This window comes from Electrophorus electricus, unplaced genomic scaffold, assembly GCF_041902795.1.
Source record: "Electrophorus electricus isolate QZ-2024a unplaced genomic scaffold, ASM4190279v1 Scaffold370, whole genome shotgun sequence".
Lineage (NCBI taxonomy): Eukaryota > Metazoa > Chordata > Actinopteri > Gymnotiformes > Gymnotidae > Electrophorus > Electrophorus electricus.
In genome coordinates, this window is record NW_027658661.1 from 1 (window position 1) to 22316 (window position 22316).

Below are 22316 nucleotides of genomic sequence, written 5' to 3' on the forward strand. Positions count from 1 at the left end.
CAAAGGAGTCATGTTTTACTCCTATCAAATAGACAGAACTTGCCATAAAATAATACATTTTTTTGTACATGTTTATAGCTATACTACAATTTACTATGAGTATTACAGTGAAATGACCAATTTAGAATAATTTAAATTTAAGAATTTGCGCAACAAATCTGATATTTCATTAACCATGAAATATATGCAGTACTTTTTCAGTCCCCCAATACAACTATAATACTTAACAGAAATACAGTCATTCAAAAACATAGAAAGAGACAAAGTACATGAGCACATGTAAAGACATTCATTTTGTTCTCTCCTGTATGCTTTGGTCATTAAAACAATGAACTGTGGAAATTACAGTGTAATATAAGTTTCAAAAACTAAAGGTCTTCTTCAAAAGTACATAGAAAAGAAAAAGCAAAGGGTAAATAAATACAACCTAAAATAACTAAAAGACTACATTTTTGATAAACCAAAGGGGAAATGACAGCCCAGAGGAAGCTCTGTGCTTATCTTACAAATGCCAAACTAGCCTGCCCAGTTGGCCTCTGAGTAGAAGCGCAGATATTGTAGAAATTATCCATCAGCACTCAACTGCCCATGTGGTAAAGATATCATACTAATTTTATAAGGCATATCTACAGCTATGGCACCTTTGAGTGTGCAGTGTCTATCCAGAGCTCACAAGTGTTGTGTGGTGAGTAGATACAACAGCTGAGCTGTTAGAAGCCATGCCCGATATGAAATGAGAGAGCAAGGACTTGGAGATCGGTCACGTGGCGCTCTGTTCCTCACGTGGTGCCCTGCTCCTCACGTGGCGCTCTGTTCCTCACGTGGTGCTCTGCTCCTCAGAGTCTCCATGCAGAGCTGGAGGAGAATGGCCTGCTTTTTCAGCCAAGGCTCCTAACGAGAGTGCCAGTTTAGAATGAATGCCTCTTAGTCTCTGGCTTTTGTTTTGTCTTTGGATGGACGGGCAGAGTTTAACAATAAAGCGAAGCAGTTAAGTTCTGACCATTTAGCAGTTTGATAGACTGTCAAGACTTTTTTGAAAGTATTTTTGTAAGGTTTGGCTGGGTGGCTGGAACTTAAATAAAAGACATATTTGACAGGTGCACCCAAAGGGCCCTGACAATGTGGTCTAGACAGATATATTTTCAAAGTGCTAATATCTTGACATATGTTTCCAGTGATGTGTATAACACAGGGCATATATTTCAAACGAAAGAATATAAACATGGAACAATGTCAGAGGAACTGCCTACTAGGCATGGACATCACAGCTCATGCCAGTGGGCAGCCTACCTGTCCAAACTGTGGAGTCTTAACTTTCCTCCACATCAACGGTAATGTTTTTTAAGCGACATTATCAGGTGGAATATACTGTTATAAATCATGTGAAAGGGAAACAACTGATGCTATGAGTGGGCAGGGTGGTTTTGTGAAGCCCTGAAACAGACATAGAAAGAAGCACTGTAAGGTAGGGGAACTCCTCTACAGCTGTGTTGGTCCTCTGCTTTTGGGCTCCCTGGCTGAAGGTGGCGTTGTCACAAGACTCCTCAAATACATACGTGGATTCCTCCTCTTCCCTGGAATCTGTGTGGTAGACGATGGCGGTCTCATGGACGACATAAGAGGCTGCACTTCCTGCAGGTGCAGAGAGAGGGCACTCTCCTCCTCCTCTTTGCCCCCAGGGAACTGGAACTGGCGCGAGGTCAGAGGGGTCGGACCGGTCCCACTGCCTCCCTGTCCTGCTGCCGCCGGCCGCAGAGGTCCTCCCAGCCTGGAGAGGGCGCTGACGCGCGGGTGCTGGGGCTCCTGAGGAACCGGGGGGGAGGACAGGCTCTCCAGCGAGGAGATGCTCTGGTTCCAGGCCTGCTGCAGGTCGACTGGGATGATCTTAGTGGCCTCCACGGACACGCAGGGAGGCAGCACACCCACGCCCCCCTTCCAGGGCAGGTTCTTCTCTCCACAAGTGGGAGATGGAGGGGCAACAGAGGGGCTCTGACACACCTCCAGAGCAGCAGAGACTGTGGAGGAGTAAACCATATAAAAAAATTTAAAAAAAAAAACCCAGAAAAGGGAACAGAAGCATGCCTATCCTCTCATTTCACCCAACTCTCATCAGGCCTTAATATCATGTTGTTATTGGCAGGTCAAAGGTCATATAAATGCTCTACTGTCCTTCCCCATATACTGGAACCACTGTGGCATGACACCACGCCTCACTTCCTAATTCAATTACACTCTTTATGTCCTGTCAGCTCTGTCCATGTCTCTCTCTCTCTCACACACACGCATACACACACAAACACACAAACACACACACACACACACACACACACGTGTGTATTTATCTTGTCACTGGCTCCAGGAGAGGCCTTATTTCATCTCACTGTGTCCTAAACACTGTATGTGAATGTGACGACAACATAGATCCATTTGACTTGACTCATTTTAACCAACTCTGCCAGAGAATTCTCTACTTTCATGGCTGTGTTTTCAAACCCTTCTTCATCACCTGAACTGGGTCGCTCCTTTGGTGTTTCAGAGGTCTTACGGGCCACAAAGACGATCCCAACGTCCTCCTCTTTCTCTGAATGTTCTCCCATCTCCTCTTCAGACTCGAGTGGTACCACCACTGGGTCTGTAGGCACGCACATACAAACTTCATTACCCACGATGCATGCATAGATTCAATTCTTTACATTGCAGCCCACATTAAAATGACACCTTTACACTTTAATTTAATTTATTTAGAAATGTAGTCAAACATAGTTGGAGTTTGATTCTTGCAACAAAAATAATCAGAAATGGAACCTTCAGTAGGGACTACGGTTAAAAAAACATTAAATGAAGCCCCCATGGCCAACCTTTATCATGCCAGCTGACATTTCTCCGGGGTTTGTCATTGGCGTCTTGCTCTTTAGCATCTGAGCCTTTACGCTATGAGAAAAGGCATCATTATATATATGGATTATATATATAATCACTGTAAACTGAAAATGTATAGAAATTCTGTAACAATGACGTAAAATATTACATAAAAGCATACTGATCAACTGAAAAAAAAAACATTTCTTATCTTTCATTGAAATATCCAGAACAGGTATGGGCAGGCCCTGTCTTTACACAAGAATGGGGACAGAGAATTTATCATCTCTCCCTCCCTCTCCCTCTCTTTCTCTCTCTCTCCCTCCCTCTCCCTCTCTTTCTCCCTCTCTCTCCCTCTCTCTCCCTCTCTCTCTTTCTTTCTCTCTCTAACCCTCCCTTAGCCGCCTGTCCAACAGACATGATCAATCACACTGAATGTGACACACAGACACACACGTCAGAAATGCAGTGTCCTTGTTCAGCTGACCTTACTGACACACACACCCACACACACACACACACACACACACACACACACACACACACACACACCCCTGCCTTTTCTCTACCTTCTAGCCCTGTGCTAGGTACAACCCAAGGGCTCCAGGCATGTGTGGATGGTTTTGGCCTGGAACACTAACAGCACACACAGATGTGTGTTTATCTCGTGCCTTTTTCTGGCTGCGGTCTTTCTTGTGCCGCTTGTACTGCGTGGATTTGAAGGACTCCAGGCGGCTGCGCATGTTCCTCTGAAACACCTCCCGCTCCTGCCTCTCTTGGTCCCTCACTGTCATGAAGTGCCGGCTGTAGTGGGCTTGGTACTGCAGGAGGTGAGAGAAAGCAGGGGTGGGCAATGAAGACCACGTCAGGGGTACAGAGGCTGCACGTTACTGCAGACATCCAATAGGGCAGTTCAAAGCCATCCACTAGCAGGATGAAATCACTAGGATAAGATCTCAAGTGTAAAAGTTGGTGTGTAGTGTATAGTGTGCACATTTGTGTGTGTATGCATCTGTGTGTGTGTGTGTGTGTGTGTGTGTGTGTGCGTGTGTGTGTGTGTGCATGTGTGTGTGTGTGTGTGTGTGTGTGTGTGTGTGTGTGTGTGTGTGCGTGCGGGAGTGTGAGTGTGTGAGTGAGTGTGAGTGTGTGAGTGAGTGAGTGTGTCTGTCTGTGAGTGTGTGTGTGTGTGTGTGTGTGTGTGTGTGTGTGTGTGTGTGTGCGTGCGTGAGTGTGAGTGTGTGAGTGAGTGTGAGTGTGTGAGTGAGTGAGTGTGTCTGTCTGTGAGTGTGTGAGTGTGTGAGTGAGTGTGTGAGTGAGTGTGTGTGTACCCGTCTCCTGGGCTTGTACAGGTTTCCAGCTAGTACACGATGGGTCTCTGTTTCCTCTTCTACCTTTGCACCAGGGTTTGTATCGATCGCCTGCAGGTCCAAACACACCCCACTACCATTCTCCCTCCTGGACATAACCACACACACACACACACACACACACACACACACACACACACATATGTATATCAACCAATTCATCATGAATGGCCAGCAATGCTACAACCTCAATAACAAACTACTTATTTACTATTGCATTCTATGTAAACATTGCACAACATATAGAGGGCACCTGTGAACTTACAAGTAGTTGGTAACGTTGGTAACCTCCGGGAAGGAGGCTCTGCTGACCATAGAGGGCAGAGAGAGCCTAGCAGAGGTCAGAACGTTCCCACCCTGACAGAGTGAGAAGGGACAGAGTCTGTTTCTTACTTTGTGTGGGAAGAGTGTGCACAGTCCCTATCGCCTTCAGCATTAGTCTTCAGCTCATTATGTATGAAGCTCTCAGGCAGGTATGAATATCGAACCTGCAATAGCATCTTGCTTATTACACACAACCACACCTGCACAAACACACACACATACACACCCAAACACACACATGCACACACATGCCTGCGCACACATGGACACACCCACACCGATTTCTTAGTTTTGGTATATGACCTGCCAATCACTTGTGAAAAAGTTAATCATGGTGGTTTGAATCTTTTGTGACCCTGCTGTCTCTCAGTGCACTGTGGTTTCACACAGAAATGAACCATAATTGGAAACCAGAACGGAAAATATTTTAGACGACGACAGCCAAAAGACCAAGACTGGATAATGTTGAACAGTATCAAGTGAGTCTTAATAAGTCCTACAAAATGCAAGCACCTGAAAGAAACAACCCAGTGGAAAACTGGGTATGAGTGCGTTTCCCCAGATCCGGATAAAGTTGACTACAAATCTTTCCCATTCGCTGGGTGGCAAGAACACAGAAAAACGACATGGCTTTCACTATCCTTCCCTTTGCACCGCTAATGCCAGCAGGAGGTCACCATTCAGGAAGCTGAATGCTACAAAACTCAAGGCTGCAGGAAATGACATTCTACAGCCACACAAGTGGTTACTATTCCTGCTGGGGCACCGCTGAAGGTTGCAGACACCTTTTGGTTCCACCACCTTTTTCTGTTTTCTGTGCCTCAGCTTGCAATGCTCTGCTGTACATGATATGAGGTTCATCACCAAAGTGCACTGCACACGAGGCCATGTTTCAGTCAGAAGAATACTGACTACATGATGCGGATAGAATTAATGGAAAACACCTGAACTTCTATTAAAAGAAGAATATCCTTGGTCAAACGGAGCAAATTTTCTTTTTTTAAATCCCTAGTTTTCCATGCCAACCTCAACCCCCCCACCCCCTCCGCTTGATGTCAGTATCTCTGGGGCAGTACTGCCCAGATAGCAGGCTCCCGCTATAACCTGGGCTGACACAGGCACCTTGGCATCACTGCGGACAACAAAGGAGAGAATTATTCTCTTCTCTCAGAAACCAGAGAGAGAGAGAGAGAGAGAGAGAGAGAGAGGGAGAGAGGGAGAGAGAGAGAGGGAGAGGGAGAGAGGGAGAGAGAGAGAGAGAGGGAGAGAGAGAGAGAGAGAGAGAGAGAGAGAGAGAGAGAGAGAGAGAGAGAGAGAGAGAGAGAGAGGGAGAGAGGGAGAGAGAGAGAGAGGGAGAGAGAGAGAGAGAGAGAGAGAGAGAGAGAGGAGAGAGGGAGAGAAGAGAGAGAGGAGAGAGAGAGAGAGAGAGAGAGAGAGAGAGAGAGAGCGAGAGAGAGAGAGAGAGAGAGAGAGAGAGGGAGAGAGAGAGAGAGAGAGAGAGAGAGAGAGAGAGAGAGAGAGAGAGAGAGAGAGAGAGAGAGAGGAGAGAGAGAGAGCGAGAGAGAGAGGGAGAGAGAGAGAGAGAGAGAGAGGAGAGAGAGGAGAGAGAGGAGAGAGAGAGAGAGAGAGAGAGAGAGGAGAGAGAGGGAGAGAGGAGAGGGGAGAGAGAGGAGAGAGGAGAAGAGAGGAGAGAAGAGAGAGAGAGAGAGAGAGGATGAGAGAGAGAGAGAGAGAGGAAGAGGGAGAGAGGGGAGAGAGAGAGAAGAGAGAGAGAGGCGATTAGGTTTTGATTTCTCTGCTCCAGAACTGATAGCGAGACCCACAGTAGTCTACTTGTTTTTGTCTTTCCAGAGGCTGAGAGCTTCACAATCTTTTTGTAACTTTTAATCCGTAATTAAAATGCAAAGAAAGTCATATATTTTTATCCGTTCTCATACTAATGGAGAACTATATATTTATAAATTACAATAAAAAGAAGCAGGCAGACAACCATTCACCAGACTGAGAGGAGACCAAAGAGCTCTGTTAACAGTAATGATGATTTTTTTAAAGTGGAACACCACCTAGTGTTCATTCAACAAGACTGCAGCAAATAAATATCAAGCACATCATTGCTATGGAGATAGCATTAGCAATGAACCCAGCCAAACTAGACTAAAGAAAAAACACACACACGCATGCACACACACACACACACCACACACACACACACCACACAAACACACACACACACACACACACACACATACACACACTAAACAATTACTCAAACTGACAGAATGTAAATGTTGTATTTTTCTGTTTTACCCTGAACCTTTGCCTGCTCTTTACCTGGTCGATCACACTGATGGCGTCTCTGATGTTGATTTTCTGACAAGCCTCCCACAGCTCACTCTTACCATACACTGATTTACGCATCAACATCTTGCTTAAGTAGTTTCTGTCAAAGTGCTCCCACCTGCAGAATTTCACACACACACACACACACACACACACACCACACACACACACACACATATATATATATATATATATATATATATATATATATATATATATATATATATATATATATATATATATATATATATATATATATATATGCTCTGCTGACATAATAATCTGGCCTAAGGAAGAGATCAAGACAAGGAAACACCCCACAATGCATAGAGGGTTTCTTTCCAAATCCAGCACTCTGAGACTGTACACTAAGCAGGAGGAGGGGGGGCCAGAACTAGTGAGGACTGAAGAGGACTAGTGAGGACTAGTGAGGACTGATGAGGACTAGTGAGGACTAGTGAGGACTAGTCTGCTTCAGAGCATCATTGGACTACTGAATAGTCTTAAATGAAATTGTACTGACTTGTCCCTCCAGTGATGATAGCCATTCAGACCCGCAATGTCTTCAACTGCAGCCAAAATGTGGTCAAAGGCCTGGAAGAGCAGGAAAGAGAGAGGGGGGAGGGAGGGAGGGAGAGAGAGAGAGAGAGAGAGAGAGAGAGAGAGAGAGAGAGAGAGAGAGAGAGAGAGAGAGAGAAAAGAAGAAGGATGTTTATTTATATAGCACCTTCCACAAACCCATGGTCGCTTTATGATGCAACAATATTTAAAGACAAAAATATTGTTGAGTGAAGTCTTCAGAAGAGACTTAAAGGATGAAACCCCCAGAGTAGAGCGTTTAGTGTGAGGGATTTCAGGTAGACAGGTCTCGGGGGATATGAGCGAACGAGGGGGTTAGAGGAATGGATAAGCTTCCAAAGGTAAGCTGGGACCGGCCCATGAAGCATGCTGAAGCTAGTGAGGAGCACTGGGTGAGGAGTGGTTTATACTGGACACGTGATGCAACCAGTAACCAGGGTAACTCGGTCAGAATAAGGGTGACGTGAGGAAACTTGTTGTTGGCTTTTTTTTTTTTTATGAAACTCTAGCTATTGAGTTTGGAATAAACTGAAGTTTGATAATTGTTGGGGTGGAAGACCAATAAAAAAAGAGAGTTACAATAATCAATGTGAGAAAATATGAAGGCATGAATCAGAGTTTTGACGTCAGTTAAGCGTGAGGAAAGACTGGAGACATGTCATGTTAGGAAGATGAAGAAAGCTGAGCGAGAACAAGGAATCGAGTGACATGCCAAGATTTCTACTTTCTACACGTTTTCTGGGTCCAACTAACAGTAACTCCATTTTCCGTAAATATTAACTGTAAGAAGTTTTCTTTCATCCAGACGTTTAATTAGCGGATGCATGCTGTTAAGGACTGGGGTGGAACGTCAGAGGTGGATCTAACAGATATCTGGATTATCTGGACATCATCAGCACAGCAATAGCAATGTAGATTTTATTATGACCAAATGGTATCATATAGAACAAAGGAAAGGAAAGCTGTTCCTGTACCAGTCTAGTGCTGTTCCTGAATCAGTCTAGTGCTGTTTCTGTACCAGTCTAGTGCTGTTCCTGAACCAGTCTAGTGCTGTTCCTGAACCAGTCTAGTGCTGTTTCTGTACCAGTCTAGTGCTTTTCCTGAACCAGTCTAGTGCTGTTTCTGTACCAGTCTAGTGCTGTTCCAGAATCAATCTAGTGCTGTTCCTGAACCAGTCTAGTGCTGTTCCTGAATCAGTCTAGTGCTGTTCCTGAACCAGTCTAGTGCTATTTCTGTACCAGTCTAGTGCTGTTCCTGCACCAGTCTAGTGCTGTTCCTGTACCAGTCTAGTGCTGTTTCTGTACCAGTCTAGTGCTGTTCCTGAACCAGTCTAGTGCTGTTCCTGAATCAGTCTAGTGCTGTTCCTGAACCAGTCTAGTGCTATTTCTGTACCAGTCTAGTGCTGTTCCTGCACCAGTCTAGTGCTGTTCCTGCACCAGTCTAGTGCTGTTCCTGTACCAGTCTAGTGCTGTTTCTGTACCAGTCTAGTGATGTTCCTGAACCAGTCTAGTGCTGTTCCTGAATCAGTCTAGTGCTGTTTCTGATATGCCAATGGAGGAGAGAAAAGAAGGCGGAACATCATAATTTATTGTGTTGAAATAACATTTAGATCAAGAAGAATTAGAGTATTAATGTGGTTCTAATCAGCACTGAGCAGAAGGGCACATTCAGTGTTGTGGTGAGTGCGGAAACCTGACTGAGAAGGCTCATAAAGATCATCTACAGTCAGAACTTCTGAAGATGGAGAGACAAAACCTTCTCCATTACTTTGACTACAGCAGGAAGGTTGGAAATGGGTCCATAATTGGCGAGGCAGGCTGAGTCAAGGCAGGCTCCTTGAGAACAGGAATAAACGCGGCCGTTTTATTGGCTGCGGGGACAGAGCTATTTATTAAGTTGGATGTTTATTGAGTGCGGGAGGAGAGGCTAGATGCACATGCTTTAAGAAGGGAGGGTGGGACAGGGTCAAACCGACAGGAGGGCGGGGTAGACTTGTTAATTACTTCAGGAGACGTGAAGGCGATTGGTCACAGTAAAGCTATTCTGGATCCAATGAGGAGTGAGAGCAGGTCCCTGAGGAGGAAAGGAGTGAGACTAAGAGACTACAGGGAAATGTTGACATATGTGACTAACTCTGTCCTGAAAGACATGTTGAAAAGCTCAACAATTTTCTGGAATACTGAGGGTGACTGGTGAAGGGGGCTGAATAAGTTTGTAGTCCTAAAAAAAAAGAGGTTTGGGGCCTTGAAACGCTGTTGTGATGATTAATTCACTGGACTACACGGCTAACATCCATCTGGTGCAGTTCTCCTCTAAAAGCTGCAACTACTCTGAAAAGGCCTATTGCACAACCCAAAGGGAGAATTTGCACAGAGCTTGAAAGACAGGGTGAAAGATAGAGAGAGCGATAGAGAGAGAGAGCGAGAGAGAGCGAGCGTGACAGCAGTTCCTGGTGTCCTGACTCACACGCTCGTGGATCTCCTCGTTAACAGTAGGCTTCCTGTTGGTGCTTCTAGGAACCTTCAACCACGTCACCAGAGGTTTGATGGTCAGGCCCTGAGTAAGAGACAGAACCATTCAAATCCAACGTCAGCTGTACATGGTAACAACTAAGAATACATTCTGCTCGATAAGCAGGATGTTTTGGGGGGGTTTATGTCAAATGTTGAAAATTAAAGTTGGTTAACTAGGATTTGGTCCCTGAAAGCCAGCAGACAGTCCCTCACAAGCCAACACTGTTTTCACACTTTAAGAACAAGAGCCCAACACACACTGATACCGTGTTTTTCTTCTCACACACTGACTTGTGCCACGCACCACGGTACCACAACACAGCAGAACCACACGGAGTCATCACTGTAGATGCAAGGATATTATGGCGTTTGTTTTCCCAGCTCTGCTGGGGAAATGATTCACTGTTACTCGTTGACACACAGAGCCCAAATATTGACCTCACTGCTCCAAAGCGAGCACCTACATTCAACATCAGCTAGTGTAGCTAATGACAACAAGCAAATTAAAAATAACCTATGAAGAATTAGATTGCCAGATATATCTTATTATTATCTTATATATCTTATTATTATATCTTATTCCCATCTAATGTCAGCAATAATCAGAGGCATCAGTCTTTGTCCCATACACACACACACACACACACACACACACACACACACGCACACACACGCACACACACACACACGCACACACACACACACACACACACACACACACACACACACACACACACACACACACACAAGTGCACGCGCAAACAAAGCATCTCCGTAAATTCCACTATTAATCAATTAGCATCAGTATCTCACAACAATTTAACACTGCGTGGTGAAATGTCATTGCTGCCAGACAATTAATCATACTCAACAACTCAAATGCCCAGGAATTTGCGTACACATGCATGCACTCACACACACACACACACACACACACACACATACACACACACACACACACGCACACACAGACATACACACACACACACACACACACACACACACACACGCACACACATACACACACACGCACACACATACACACACACGCACACACACCCACACAGATACTGATATATGGGGTCATTTACCTGAAACATGACAGTGAAGAAAACCACAACTATAGTGGCTGCGACAAAGTAATCCTTTGCCTTCACCTGCCCCCCATCCAGCAGGACTACAAGGGCAAACGCTACTGCCCCTCGCAGGCCGCCGTATGACATCACCACTTGGTCAATCTTGTCTAAGGGAACTAATCTGAACTTGTTCAGAATCCAGGTCTGCCCCGCAACACCTGCCAGAGTACAGCAAAAATATTCATTTAAAGTTTAATCAAGAATACTACCAAAGGTTGCTGTCTAAGATAGGAACTGATAGCATATATAGCATATCATGTTTTATTAATTTATGATAAATATTTATCTGCAACAGCCATAAACAAACCACATACAACTGACACTGACCGAATCTCAACTGAAAAATAAATTCAACAGAAGAATCACAGTCAAAAGTGCGCCGTAAACCGAGACTAATCTTATGTGGTATCCAGGAACCCGTCTTAAACTCCTAATCATCCCTTTGGATTAAAAACTCACCTATGGCCCTGAAGACGAAGATGAAGATGAGGGTACAGACGATAAGGCCTGTGTCCCACGCCCACTTGGACTTATCCACGGCCGAGATGCCAAGGAAAATGAAGATAATGGTCTCAGCAATGCTGGCCAGGGTCTTCATTGTGTACTTCACCGTAGTTCGGGACTTCTGGGATATGTTTGCCTCCACATACTTATTGCACCCAAGGCCGCAGAAGGTCATTCTGGGGTCGTACACACGGAGGGGAGAACTAGACCCACGGGAGGCAGTAACATCGGTACACAGTGACCAAACTATTCCCTTCAGTAAAGTGCTTTAACATGATGCAGAATGGCCCATTAAACCAGCGTAACGGTTCGGCATTACCGGGGCTAAGGCCCCATGCTGCACATTGGACAAAACTCTGCACCGTGTAAAGTCATTTGCAAACAGAGGAGACATTTACCAGACATTTACCAACAACAAAACACAAACAAGAAGGAAAATCTGATCATTCACTCAGCATGTTACACCTGCTCCTCCTTCTGATTCCTGGGGCTTCTCATTTGTGCCCTTATTAACAATATCACCATCATTTAGGGTTTAAAGCAACTCAGGCTGAATTACCTTCCCTGGGGGAGTATAAGGGGGTTGTTTATAGCCCCATGTAATCTCGGAGTGATAGCACTGTGAACCTCTTCTATAATATACTCCTCCACTTACACAAAACAGCCTCGAGTGTCCGCTAATCAGAGTTAATCAAATCACTGTGCAGCGCTGGACGAGTTAGAAGGATTTTAGCCCGGAGTGGCGAGAACTACGAGGAAGTTTAGCACTAGGAGATTGCATCTGACATTTTACATCCACTGTGTCTGCGTATTTAAAACAGAAAGTTTCATTCACGATTAGGGCTCCACACTGCTGGATAAGAATGAACGCAAGGTGGCCATGAGGGGGCGCTGGAGACATTTTCCAGATGTCTGTTCCAAAAAGTGAACTTCAGCTGCTGGGTTTGTTTGTGTATGTATGTGCATGCGCACACACACGTGTTATCAGGACTGACATCTCTTTAAAGTAGTATTCAATTAAATACATGTTTACATAAGATAAACTGCATAAAACTCCTCAACAGTGCTTTTAACTGCATTAAATTAGCACTTAGGTGATGTTGGGATACTGAGATAAGAAGCAAATTTAAGATCTCTAAAATCTGAGAGTTGTGGTAAATGGAAATGGGAGTTAAAAAGGGGTTTATTTGTCAAAGTGACCAAAGTGGACACACACACGCGTGCACACACATACACACGCGCACGCACACACACACACACACACACCACACATGCACGCACACACGCACACACACACGCGCACACACACACAATCACACAATAGCAAGCATGTGCGTGTGCATGCACATTCACACGCACGCACACACACACACACTTTATTCTCTACATACTAACATGACTAACGTAACAGACTCGGTCCCGTGCGCTGGCGTGTCTGTACTCACGAGAGGATGGCAGAGAGAGAGAAAAGCTCAGCTGTCAGGTAGGCCAGGTACACCAGCAGGAATACCAGCAGCGGCTCCATGATGCGCACTCTCTTTGTGAAGCGTGTGACGAACGCCAGGATCATGGCAAAGACCAGGCCCACCAGCGTGCCGCCGAGGCTGACCACGAGGAAGGAGACTGGGGAAGACACACAGCTGCCTCGTACCGGCACAGAAACTATTGCTACTAGTAATATTAAGGTCTGTGAGGCCACACTATGATCTGCAAGTGTCACGATTGGTTGGTTTAACATTACAGCACTAAACTACCAGGGCTGAACTACTTTCTGGATGAGGTGTGAACTCACCAACTCCTTTAAAGTAGTCTGCCGTGTGCACGTTCCCTGGGCCCACTTCCACAAAGGATATGTAAACTTTATACAACACCTTAAAAACAGCAAGGGAAGAAATGTGTAACATAAATATTAAAATGTTTAATTTAACAAAAATGGCCTTCAGATTAACTTGCACCTTGCACTAATTACATCAATGGTGACCTGATGAATGTTTTTAGACACTTAAAAACTAGTTATACATAGAAAGCCATTGGAAGCGTAAGTCTTATTTTGGGAAGAGTCATGTAAGAATGGATGTGTTTGTGTGTGTATGTGTGTGTGTGTGTGTGTGTGTGTGTGTGTGTGTGTGAGCTGAGCTGAGCTGACAGACACTCATACAACAGGCTTACTGCAGCTCCTCAAGAGTGAAGCCCTTTATTGAGGTGACACAGCAGAAAAAAATGAACAGGGGCTGCCAGTGTGGGGTCGCTCGGGGTCGCCTGTCCTCCAACCGCGGCAAATAGCAGAGAGGCCTGCATACGCAACATGACGCTCATGGGCTAATTAAAGCCAGAGTGGCTCCTGAGTAAAGGAGCCACGGTGCCGTTCTCCACCTGCCCTGACCCTAGCGTGCAACCCTGACCCTAGCGTGCAACCCTGACCCTAGCGTGGAACCCTGACCCCTAGCGTGGAACCCTGACCCTAGTATCGGGCCCTGACCCTAGCGTTGGGCCCTGACCCTAGTGTTGGGCCCTGACCCTAGCATCGGGCCCTGACCCTAGCGTTGGGCCCTGACCCTAGTGTTGGGTCCTGACTCTAGCGTTGGGCCCTGACCCTAGTATCGGGCCCTGACCCTAGCGTCGGGCCCTGGCCCTAGCGTCGGGCCCTGACCCTAGTGTCGGGTCCTGACCCTAGCATTGGGCCCCAGTGCCCACAGCTGTGAGAGCATGTCCTCTGTGTTCAGACTCATCCTGTTTGAGTCACACCGCTTGTCTGTGTTGACTTGATTATCAGGGCAGCAGAAGGAGGATTTAACTGTGACAACCGAGAGCCTCCAATCACTGCCAGCAGCCAGAGAAAGCTGTCTGTGTTGTGGTGTTGAGACGCACTGTGCAAAGCCCTTTAGTCAAATGGTACCTTTAGATGATACAATGTATACAATTTACTAGATTTTCACTATTGTACAGTTGTGCAGCATTAAAATCCACTTGAGTGAGGTACAGCTTCAATCTTTAGTTGCGATACTTCATAGTAGTGTAAGTAATCATAAGGTTACAAAAGATCACATTACCACTGTCCTGTCATCTTGCTGGGCTGCAGGGTAAGTATATTTAAAAAAAAAAAAAAAAAAAAAAAAAGATTTTGGGCAATTTGAGTGAAGATAATTAAGTCTTTAATTTGAATCCCCCTCTGGGTCTCATAACAGAGTGATATATAGTATGTGAGGTTCATGGGGTTAACTAGGCCCTTAGGTTAAGAGTCCTTTGGGAATATGCGACCCCTGATTCAACATCCTGATGCTTATGGTGTCATGAACTACAGAAGCTCCACACTCATCCAAGATACATCCTGCATGTGCTGCTTTATGCACAGACTCACGGGATGCGATCAGATTAAGGTGAAGTGGGTGAGCGAAAGTTAGGAATGTGGGACGAAGCTTGTTTCCTGGGCACTGGGTAGAGCCCCCTAGAGAGCCTAACCCTAACACTAACACTAACACCTAACCCTAACCACACCCTAACACCTAACTCTAACCCTAACCCTAACGTAACACTAACCCTAACCTAACCTTAACCCTAACACTAATACCTAACCCTAACCACACCCTAACATCTAACCCTAACCCTATCACTAACACTAATCCTAACCTAACACTAACCCTAACCCTAACACCTAACCCTAACCCTAACCCTAACCGTAACACTAATCCTAACCTAACCCTAACCTAACCTTAACCCTAACCCTAACCCTTACATAACCCTAACACTAACACTAACCCTAACCCTAACCCTAACACTAACCACACTTTAACACCTAACCCTAACACTAACCTTAGCCCTAACACTAACCCTAACCCTAACCTAACCCTAACCCTAACCTAACCCTAGCACTAACACTAACCCTGTCAGCACAGCACAGGAGGCAGGGCAGTACAGCTAAATAGTACAGTTATTCACGACAGCTAATCAGTACAGTTATTCAATACACCTAATCAATACAGCTAATCAGTACAGTTATTCAGTACAGCTAATCAGTATAGCTAAATAATACAGTTATTCAGTACAGCTAATCAGTGCAGTTATTCAGTACAGTTAATCAGTATAGCTAAATAGTACAGTTATTCAGTACAGCTAATCAGTGCAGTTATTCAGTACAGCTAATCAGTATAGCTAAATAGTACAGTTATTCAGTACAGCTAATCAGTGCAGTTATTCAGTACAGCTAAACAGTGAAGCTACACAGAGCCTCCACACAGGCTATATAACTAATGACTCACCCCCGGGGCCACATTTTATTACTGTCACTAATTGTGTACTCTCAGTAATTGCAATGAAGTAATACAATCAATATTGCAGCATGAAAAATGGCTCAGTCACTAGACACTGTGTTTCTGTTTGTAACAGGTTTATATTTGTATTAGGTATAATTCCACTGTATTAAAGCTTCTAGGTTCTGTTCATTACAGTACTGCTACTTGTATGCAACTAGATCAGTGTCAGTTTCTGGAAAGAACATCACTCAAACTCAGTGTGTGAAAGAAAGCCTACTGTTATTGTGGTACTGGACCAAACACAGAGCTCGAGTAGAGAACAGAGTGATATGCTCGGCAGTAATAGATCTAGATATTTAATCACGACGACACCTGTGTAAAAACATAACATCAGCTAAGAAGGCACCATTCTTACCGCTGTAGCACGCAAGTTTTTTTTTTTTATCACATTATGCAAATGCAGGTGCTATATTGCTTTAAAGTAAAGATCAAAGGGAAATTAGGGCTTCCTGTGTGATGGCAAAACCATGCCAGAGATATGTTGCCATAACGACCAGGGAGCAGACTGGTTGAGGGAATAAGTGGTCAGAAAGAAAGATGAATGCTTTTTTAACCACAAAATATCTGTGTTTTCCAACTCCAAAGATAGTCTGTTCACATATTTCCTAAGGAACAGAATGTTAGCATTGTCAGAGGACAGTGAATTCAGTTTTATAATTCTACCGCTTATGTACTTGGTATTGGTGAATTAGAATGATGAGATTTGTGGCCATTTTGTGTTTTGTGTTTTAAATGACCAGTGAAAGGTTCCTTGCTGTGTAGAGGACCCCAGCGTCCAACAAACGCCTCACAGGACTCAGTGGTCATAAGCAGCAGTTATTAAAACACTTGACCTTTTGAGGGTGACACGAGGCACATTTAAGCAGGGCTGTGAGCTGCAGCGAGAGCCATGCGGGAGGACGTCTGACTCACCACCGTGACTGCGTCATTGAGGAGCGACTCGCCGAAGACGATGATGAAGAGCATCTCGTTAACGTGGACCTCCTCAAACACAGCGATCACTGCCACCGGATCCACCGCCGAGATCAGAGCGCCAAACAGCAGGAAATCCATTAGACCTGCTTCCACTCTGTCATCTACACACACACACACACACACACACACACACACACACACACACACACCAACACACACACAAACACACACACACACACACACACACAAACACACACACACACACACACACACACACACACAAATACACACACACACAAACACATACACAGTTATCATAGTGATAAATACTCCCTTGTGCACATGCTTGTGAAAGAGTGGTTTTTAGCGGATTGAAACACACGTTGGGCTTATTCACGCAGCCCTCCATGCTGGTCTCATCCTACAACTCACCGATGACCCCTGCCAACTTGACTCCATAGAGACAGAAGCCTGTGCAGAAAGCATTCCACAGAGTCCCCACCACCGCGTACATTAAGATGGCGCCCAGGTTGTCGAAGAAAAGGCGGGCAGGCATGAAATACCCAGCATCCCCCACTATTGTGGGCAGCAGGAAGAGGAAGAAGAGCCCTGGGTCCAGCTGGTACAGCTGCTTCTTGCTGGCGAAGAGGACGATGCCACCCAGGACCAAGCCCAACAAAATGAGCACGCAACTCTCAGGCACAAGCGTGGTGAAGCGTTGAGAGAAGTGAAACACTGGGGGAGACAGAGAAACAAAGCAGAACCAAACTCGCAACCAGCTCGCCCTGGACAGGCTTAGGAGCAAAAGATACAGTCAGTCTTAATACTGATTTACATTTACAGCATTTTGCTAACGCTTTTATCCAAAAAACCCTTACGATTCTACCTGAAGAAAAGTTGACCAATTAAGAGTTAAGGGGCCCAACAGTGGCAACTTGGCAACTTGGTAGCTTAACCACTGAGCCACCACTGAGCCACCACTGGGTCACTACTGAGCTTTTTCTTAAAACTGTTTGGGCTGTTCATGAAGTACAGTAAGGGAACTGTCAAGGAGAAGTTATCCACAAGACCCAGGAAGAAAAAAAACAAAACAAAAAACCCATCTAAAAGGTGCTTGGAGGATCGTAAGGGCTGCCGTGTGTTTACAGAACATTTCCATTTCGGACATAGGCACGCTGTATTTGGTTCAGTTTCACTTCATTTGGCTATCTGTCTGTCTTGTACTGATAAACCTGCCCAAAACAGCCCACAAGCAAGAGGAGAAGCAGAGGGGAACTTAATGAGAGGAGGTTTTATGAATGTTTTTGAATGATTTTGCAGTACACAGGTAATGTTCTTTTACATGTAATACAAGCCAGCACAAAGAAGACCTGAACAGAAACCGATGTAAACCAGTTTATGTTGCATTCTGTACAGCAGACATAATTGTGTTTGAAGACACAAGGCCATCTGAAGCTGCGTGAGGGGCTAGACTGGGGCTACCGTATGCCTGCACGGACATAACCAGAGCATAACCAGATGGACAACCAGGGCAGTTAGGCCTGGTACCAGCCAGTGTGAGTTAATCATTGTGGCAGGATGATATGACCACTTATCCAAACAAACACCAATAAAATACGAAAATACAGAGGTTTCTACTGCGTGGGCACACTGAAGCATCTCAGATGTCAACTGAACCTTCTGTGAGCGGAGCAGAGTTTTGTATAGACGCACACAACATGTTAACTTCATGTCAAAAACATTTCAGCCCTGCCTGTATATATGCATTGCGGCAGTGTTGGGCATTTTCTCATGTAGTTTGTCATGCTGCAACCATAGTAACAAAGTCTAAAAAGAATTTTTGTTCATTTCCATGATCAGTTCTGCAATTTATCCAGAACAAAACCATCTTTGCATCTATTCATACATGCATTCTTGCAGTTTTCTTATAATTGCTTTCTGGGCGGGTTGTAAATCATAAATTTGGCACACTTTCTGTGCTACAGAAATATCACTGACTTACACAATCCAAGGCTACATAGTCCGTATCCCCAAAGCCAGACAAAGCAATAGTATTTGATACTCTTTGTGTTGGCTGTGCGGAAAAAAACCTGCCCTGAATTCTGCTTAGATTAATCCCTGCATTATTAAATCAACCATCATGGCAGAGCAGAACATACAGTGAATGTTGGAAGAAAAAGAAGACAGAACCCAGAGTCCTGTATACATACAACATACGGTATACAGTCCTGTATACACACAACATACTATATACAGTCCTGTATACATACAACATACTGTATACTGTCCTGTATACATAGAACATACTATATACTGTCCTGTATACATACAACATACTATATACAATCCTGTATACATACAACATACTGTATGTTGTCCTGTACACATACAACATAATATATATACAATCCTGTATACACACAACATACTTTATACAGTCCTGTATACACACACCACACTGTATACAGATCTGTATACACACAACACACTATATACAGTCCTGTATACATACAACATACTGTACACTGTCCTGTACATATACAACATACTATATACAGTGCTGTATACATACAACACACTGTATACAATCCTGTATACACACAACACACTATATACAGTCCTGTATACACACCACACTGTATACAGTCCTGTACACATACAACATACTGTATACTGTCCTGTATACATACAACATACTGTAGACTGTCCTGTATACACACAACATACTATATACAGTCCTGTATACACACACCACACTGTATACAGTCCTGTATACACACAACACACTATATACAGTCCTGTATACATACAACATACTATATACAGTCCTGTACACATACAACACACTGTATACTGTCCTGTATACATACAACATACTGTCCTACACACATACAACACACTATATACAGTCCTGTTTACACACAACATACTGTATACTGTCCTGTACATATACAACATACTATATACAGTGCTGTATACATACAACACACTATATACAGTCCTGTATACACATCACACTGTATACAGTCCTGTATACACACCACGCTGTATACAGTCCTGTATACACACAACACACTATATACAGTCCTGTATACATACAACATACTGTATACTGTCCTGTACACATACAACATACTGTATACTGTCCTGTATACATACAACTTACTGTATACTGTCCTGTATACATACAACATACTATATACAATCCTGTATACACACAACATACTATATACAGTCCTGTATACACACCACACTGTATACAGTCCTGTATACACACAACACACTATATACAGTCCTGTGTACATACAACATACTGTATACTGTCCTGTACACATACAACATACTGTATACTGTCCTGTACACATACAACATACTGTATACTGTCCTGTATACATACAACACACTATATACAGTCCTGTACACATACAACATACTGTATACTGTCCTGTATACATACAACACACTATATACAGTCCTGTATACATACAACATACTATATATAGTCCTGTATACATACAACATACTATATACAGTCCTGTATACATACAACACACTGTATACAGTCCTGTATACACACAACACACTATATACAGTCCTGTATACATACAACATACTATATACAGTCCTGTACACATACAACACACTGTATACTGTCCTGTATACATACAACATACTGTCCCGCACACATACAACACACTATACACAGTCCTGTATACACACAACATAGTGTATACTGTCCTGTATACACACAACATACTGTATACTGTCCTGTATACATACAACATACTATATACAGTCCTGTATACATACAACACACTATATACAGTCCTGTATACATACAACATACTGTACACTGTCCTGTACACACACAACATACTGTATACTGTCCTGTATACACATCACACTGTATACAGTCCTGTATACACACCACGCTGTATACAGTCCTGTATACACACAACACACTATATACAGTCCTGTATACATACAACATACTGTATACAGTCCTGTATACATACAACATACTGTATACTGTCCTGTATACATACAACACACTATATAGTCCTGTATACATACAACACACTGTATACAGTCCTGTATACACACAACATACTATATACAGTCCTGTATACATACAACATACTATATACAGTCCTGTACACATACAACATACTGTCCTGCACACATACAACACACTATATACAGTCCAGTATACATACAACATACTGTATACTGTCCTGTATACATACAACATACTGTCCTGCACACATACAACACACTATATACAGTCCTGTATACACACAACATACTGTATACTGTCCTGTATACATACAAAATACTGTATACTGTCCTGTATACATACAACACATTATATACAGTCCTGTATACATACAACATACTATATACAGTCCTGTATACATACAACACACTGTATACTGTCCTGTATACATACAACATACTGTCCTGCACACATACAACACACTATATACAGTCCAGTATACATACAACATACTGTATACTGTCCTGTATACATACAACATAATGTATACTGTCCTGTACACATACAACATAATGTATACTGTCCTGTATACATACAACATACTATATACAGTCCTGTATACATACAACACACTATATACAGTCCTGTATACATACAACATACTATATACAGTCCTGTATACATACAACACACTGTATACTGTCCTGTATACATACAACATACTGTCCTGCACACATACAACACACTATATACAGTCCAGTATACATACAACATACTGTATACTGTCCTGTATACATACAACATAATGTATACTGTCCTGTACACATACAACATAATGTATACTGTCCTGTATACATACAACATACTGTACACTGTCCTGTATACATACAACATACTGTACACTGTCCTGTACACATACAACATACTATATACAGTCCTGTATACATACAACACACTGTATACTGTCCTGTATACATACAACATACTATATACTGTCCTGTATACATACAACATACTGTATGCTGTCCTGTATACATACAACATACTATATACAGTCCTGCATACTGCATTTCAAAATGCAGCAAGCACACAGATCACCTCAAATGGCTTGCCTTTATGCACTGCCTGCTTCTCGTGTATTCTTCTCGGGTGTTCTGCCCTGGCCGGCAGACAAGCTCTTCTGGGTGTTGCTAGTGGTGGTTGTGCACTCTCACACACTCCCAGTCACTGCAACTGACACATATTCTATGAGGACTGGCTCAAGAGCTACAGCACAGTTCATGGAAGGACACACAGGTGGAAAGATCCATAAAGTGAAGTGAGAGCACATAAAAAAGGACAGGAACTCTCCCACCGTAACAGGAAACGGTTCGACAGTAGCACTGCGCTGGTGGTGACATCTGTCTCACTCATGCAAGATGAAAGTTCAGACTGTTACACTGCAGGTGAAACGTGTGAGAAGATGATAGAAA

At 43.7% G+C, this 22316-nt stretch overlaps 1 protein-coding gene across 1 annotated transcript; it reads right to left on the minus strand.

Moving 5' to 3' along the window:
• Positions 1-13: 13 nt before the first annotated feature.
• Positions 14-17513, minus strand: LOC113582738 (sodium/hydrogen exchanger 5). The gene is made up of 15 exons (XM_081709321.1): positions 17280-17513; positions 16845-17008; positions 13415-13493; positions 13068-13245; positions 11578-11798; positions 11074-11276; positions 9936-10025; positions 7414-7484; positions 6882-7008; positions 4492-4583; positions 4188-4314; positions 3531-3680; positions 2859-2931; positions 2507-2632; positions 14-2015 (listed from the first exon to the last, which is right to left on the minus strand). The coding sequence occupies exons 1-15, from the start codon at positions 17401-17403 to the stop codon at positions 1480-1482; spliced, it is 2361 nt and encodes a 786-aa protein (XP_081565447.1). The 5' UTR covers positions 17404-17513; the 3' UTR covers positions 14-1479.
• Positions 17514-22316: the final 4803 nt, after the last annotated feature.

Coding starts and splice junctions, on each gene's coding strand:
- LOC113582738 (XM_081709321.1), bottom strand. CDS start 17,403: ATGCCTGCCCGCCTTTTCTTCGACAACCTGGGCGCCATCTTAATGTAC. Junction 11,277..11,577: donor CTTCGTCTTCAGGGCCATAG/GTGAGTTTTTAA, acceptor GTACTCTGGCAG/GTGTTGCGGGGCAGACCTGG. Junction 3,681..4,187: donor TGTACAAGCCCAGGAGACGG/GTACACACACAC, acceptor CACCTCCTGCAG/TACCAAGCCCACTACAGCCG.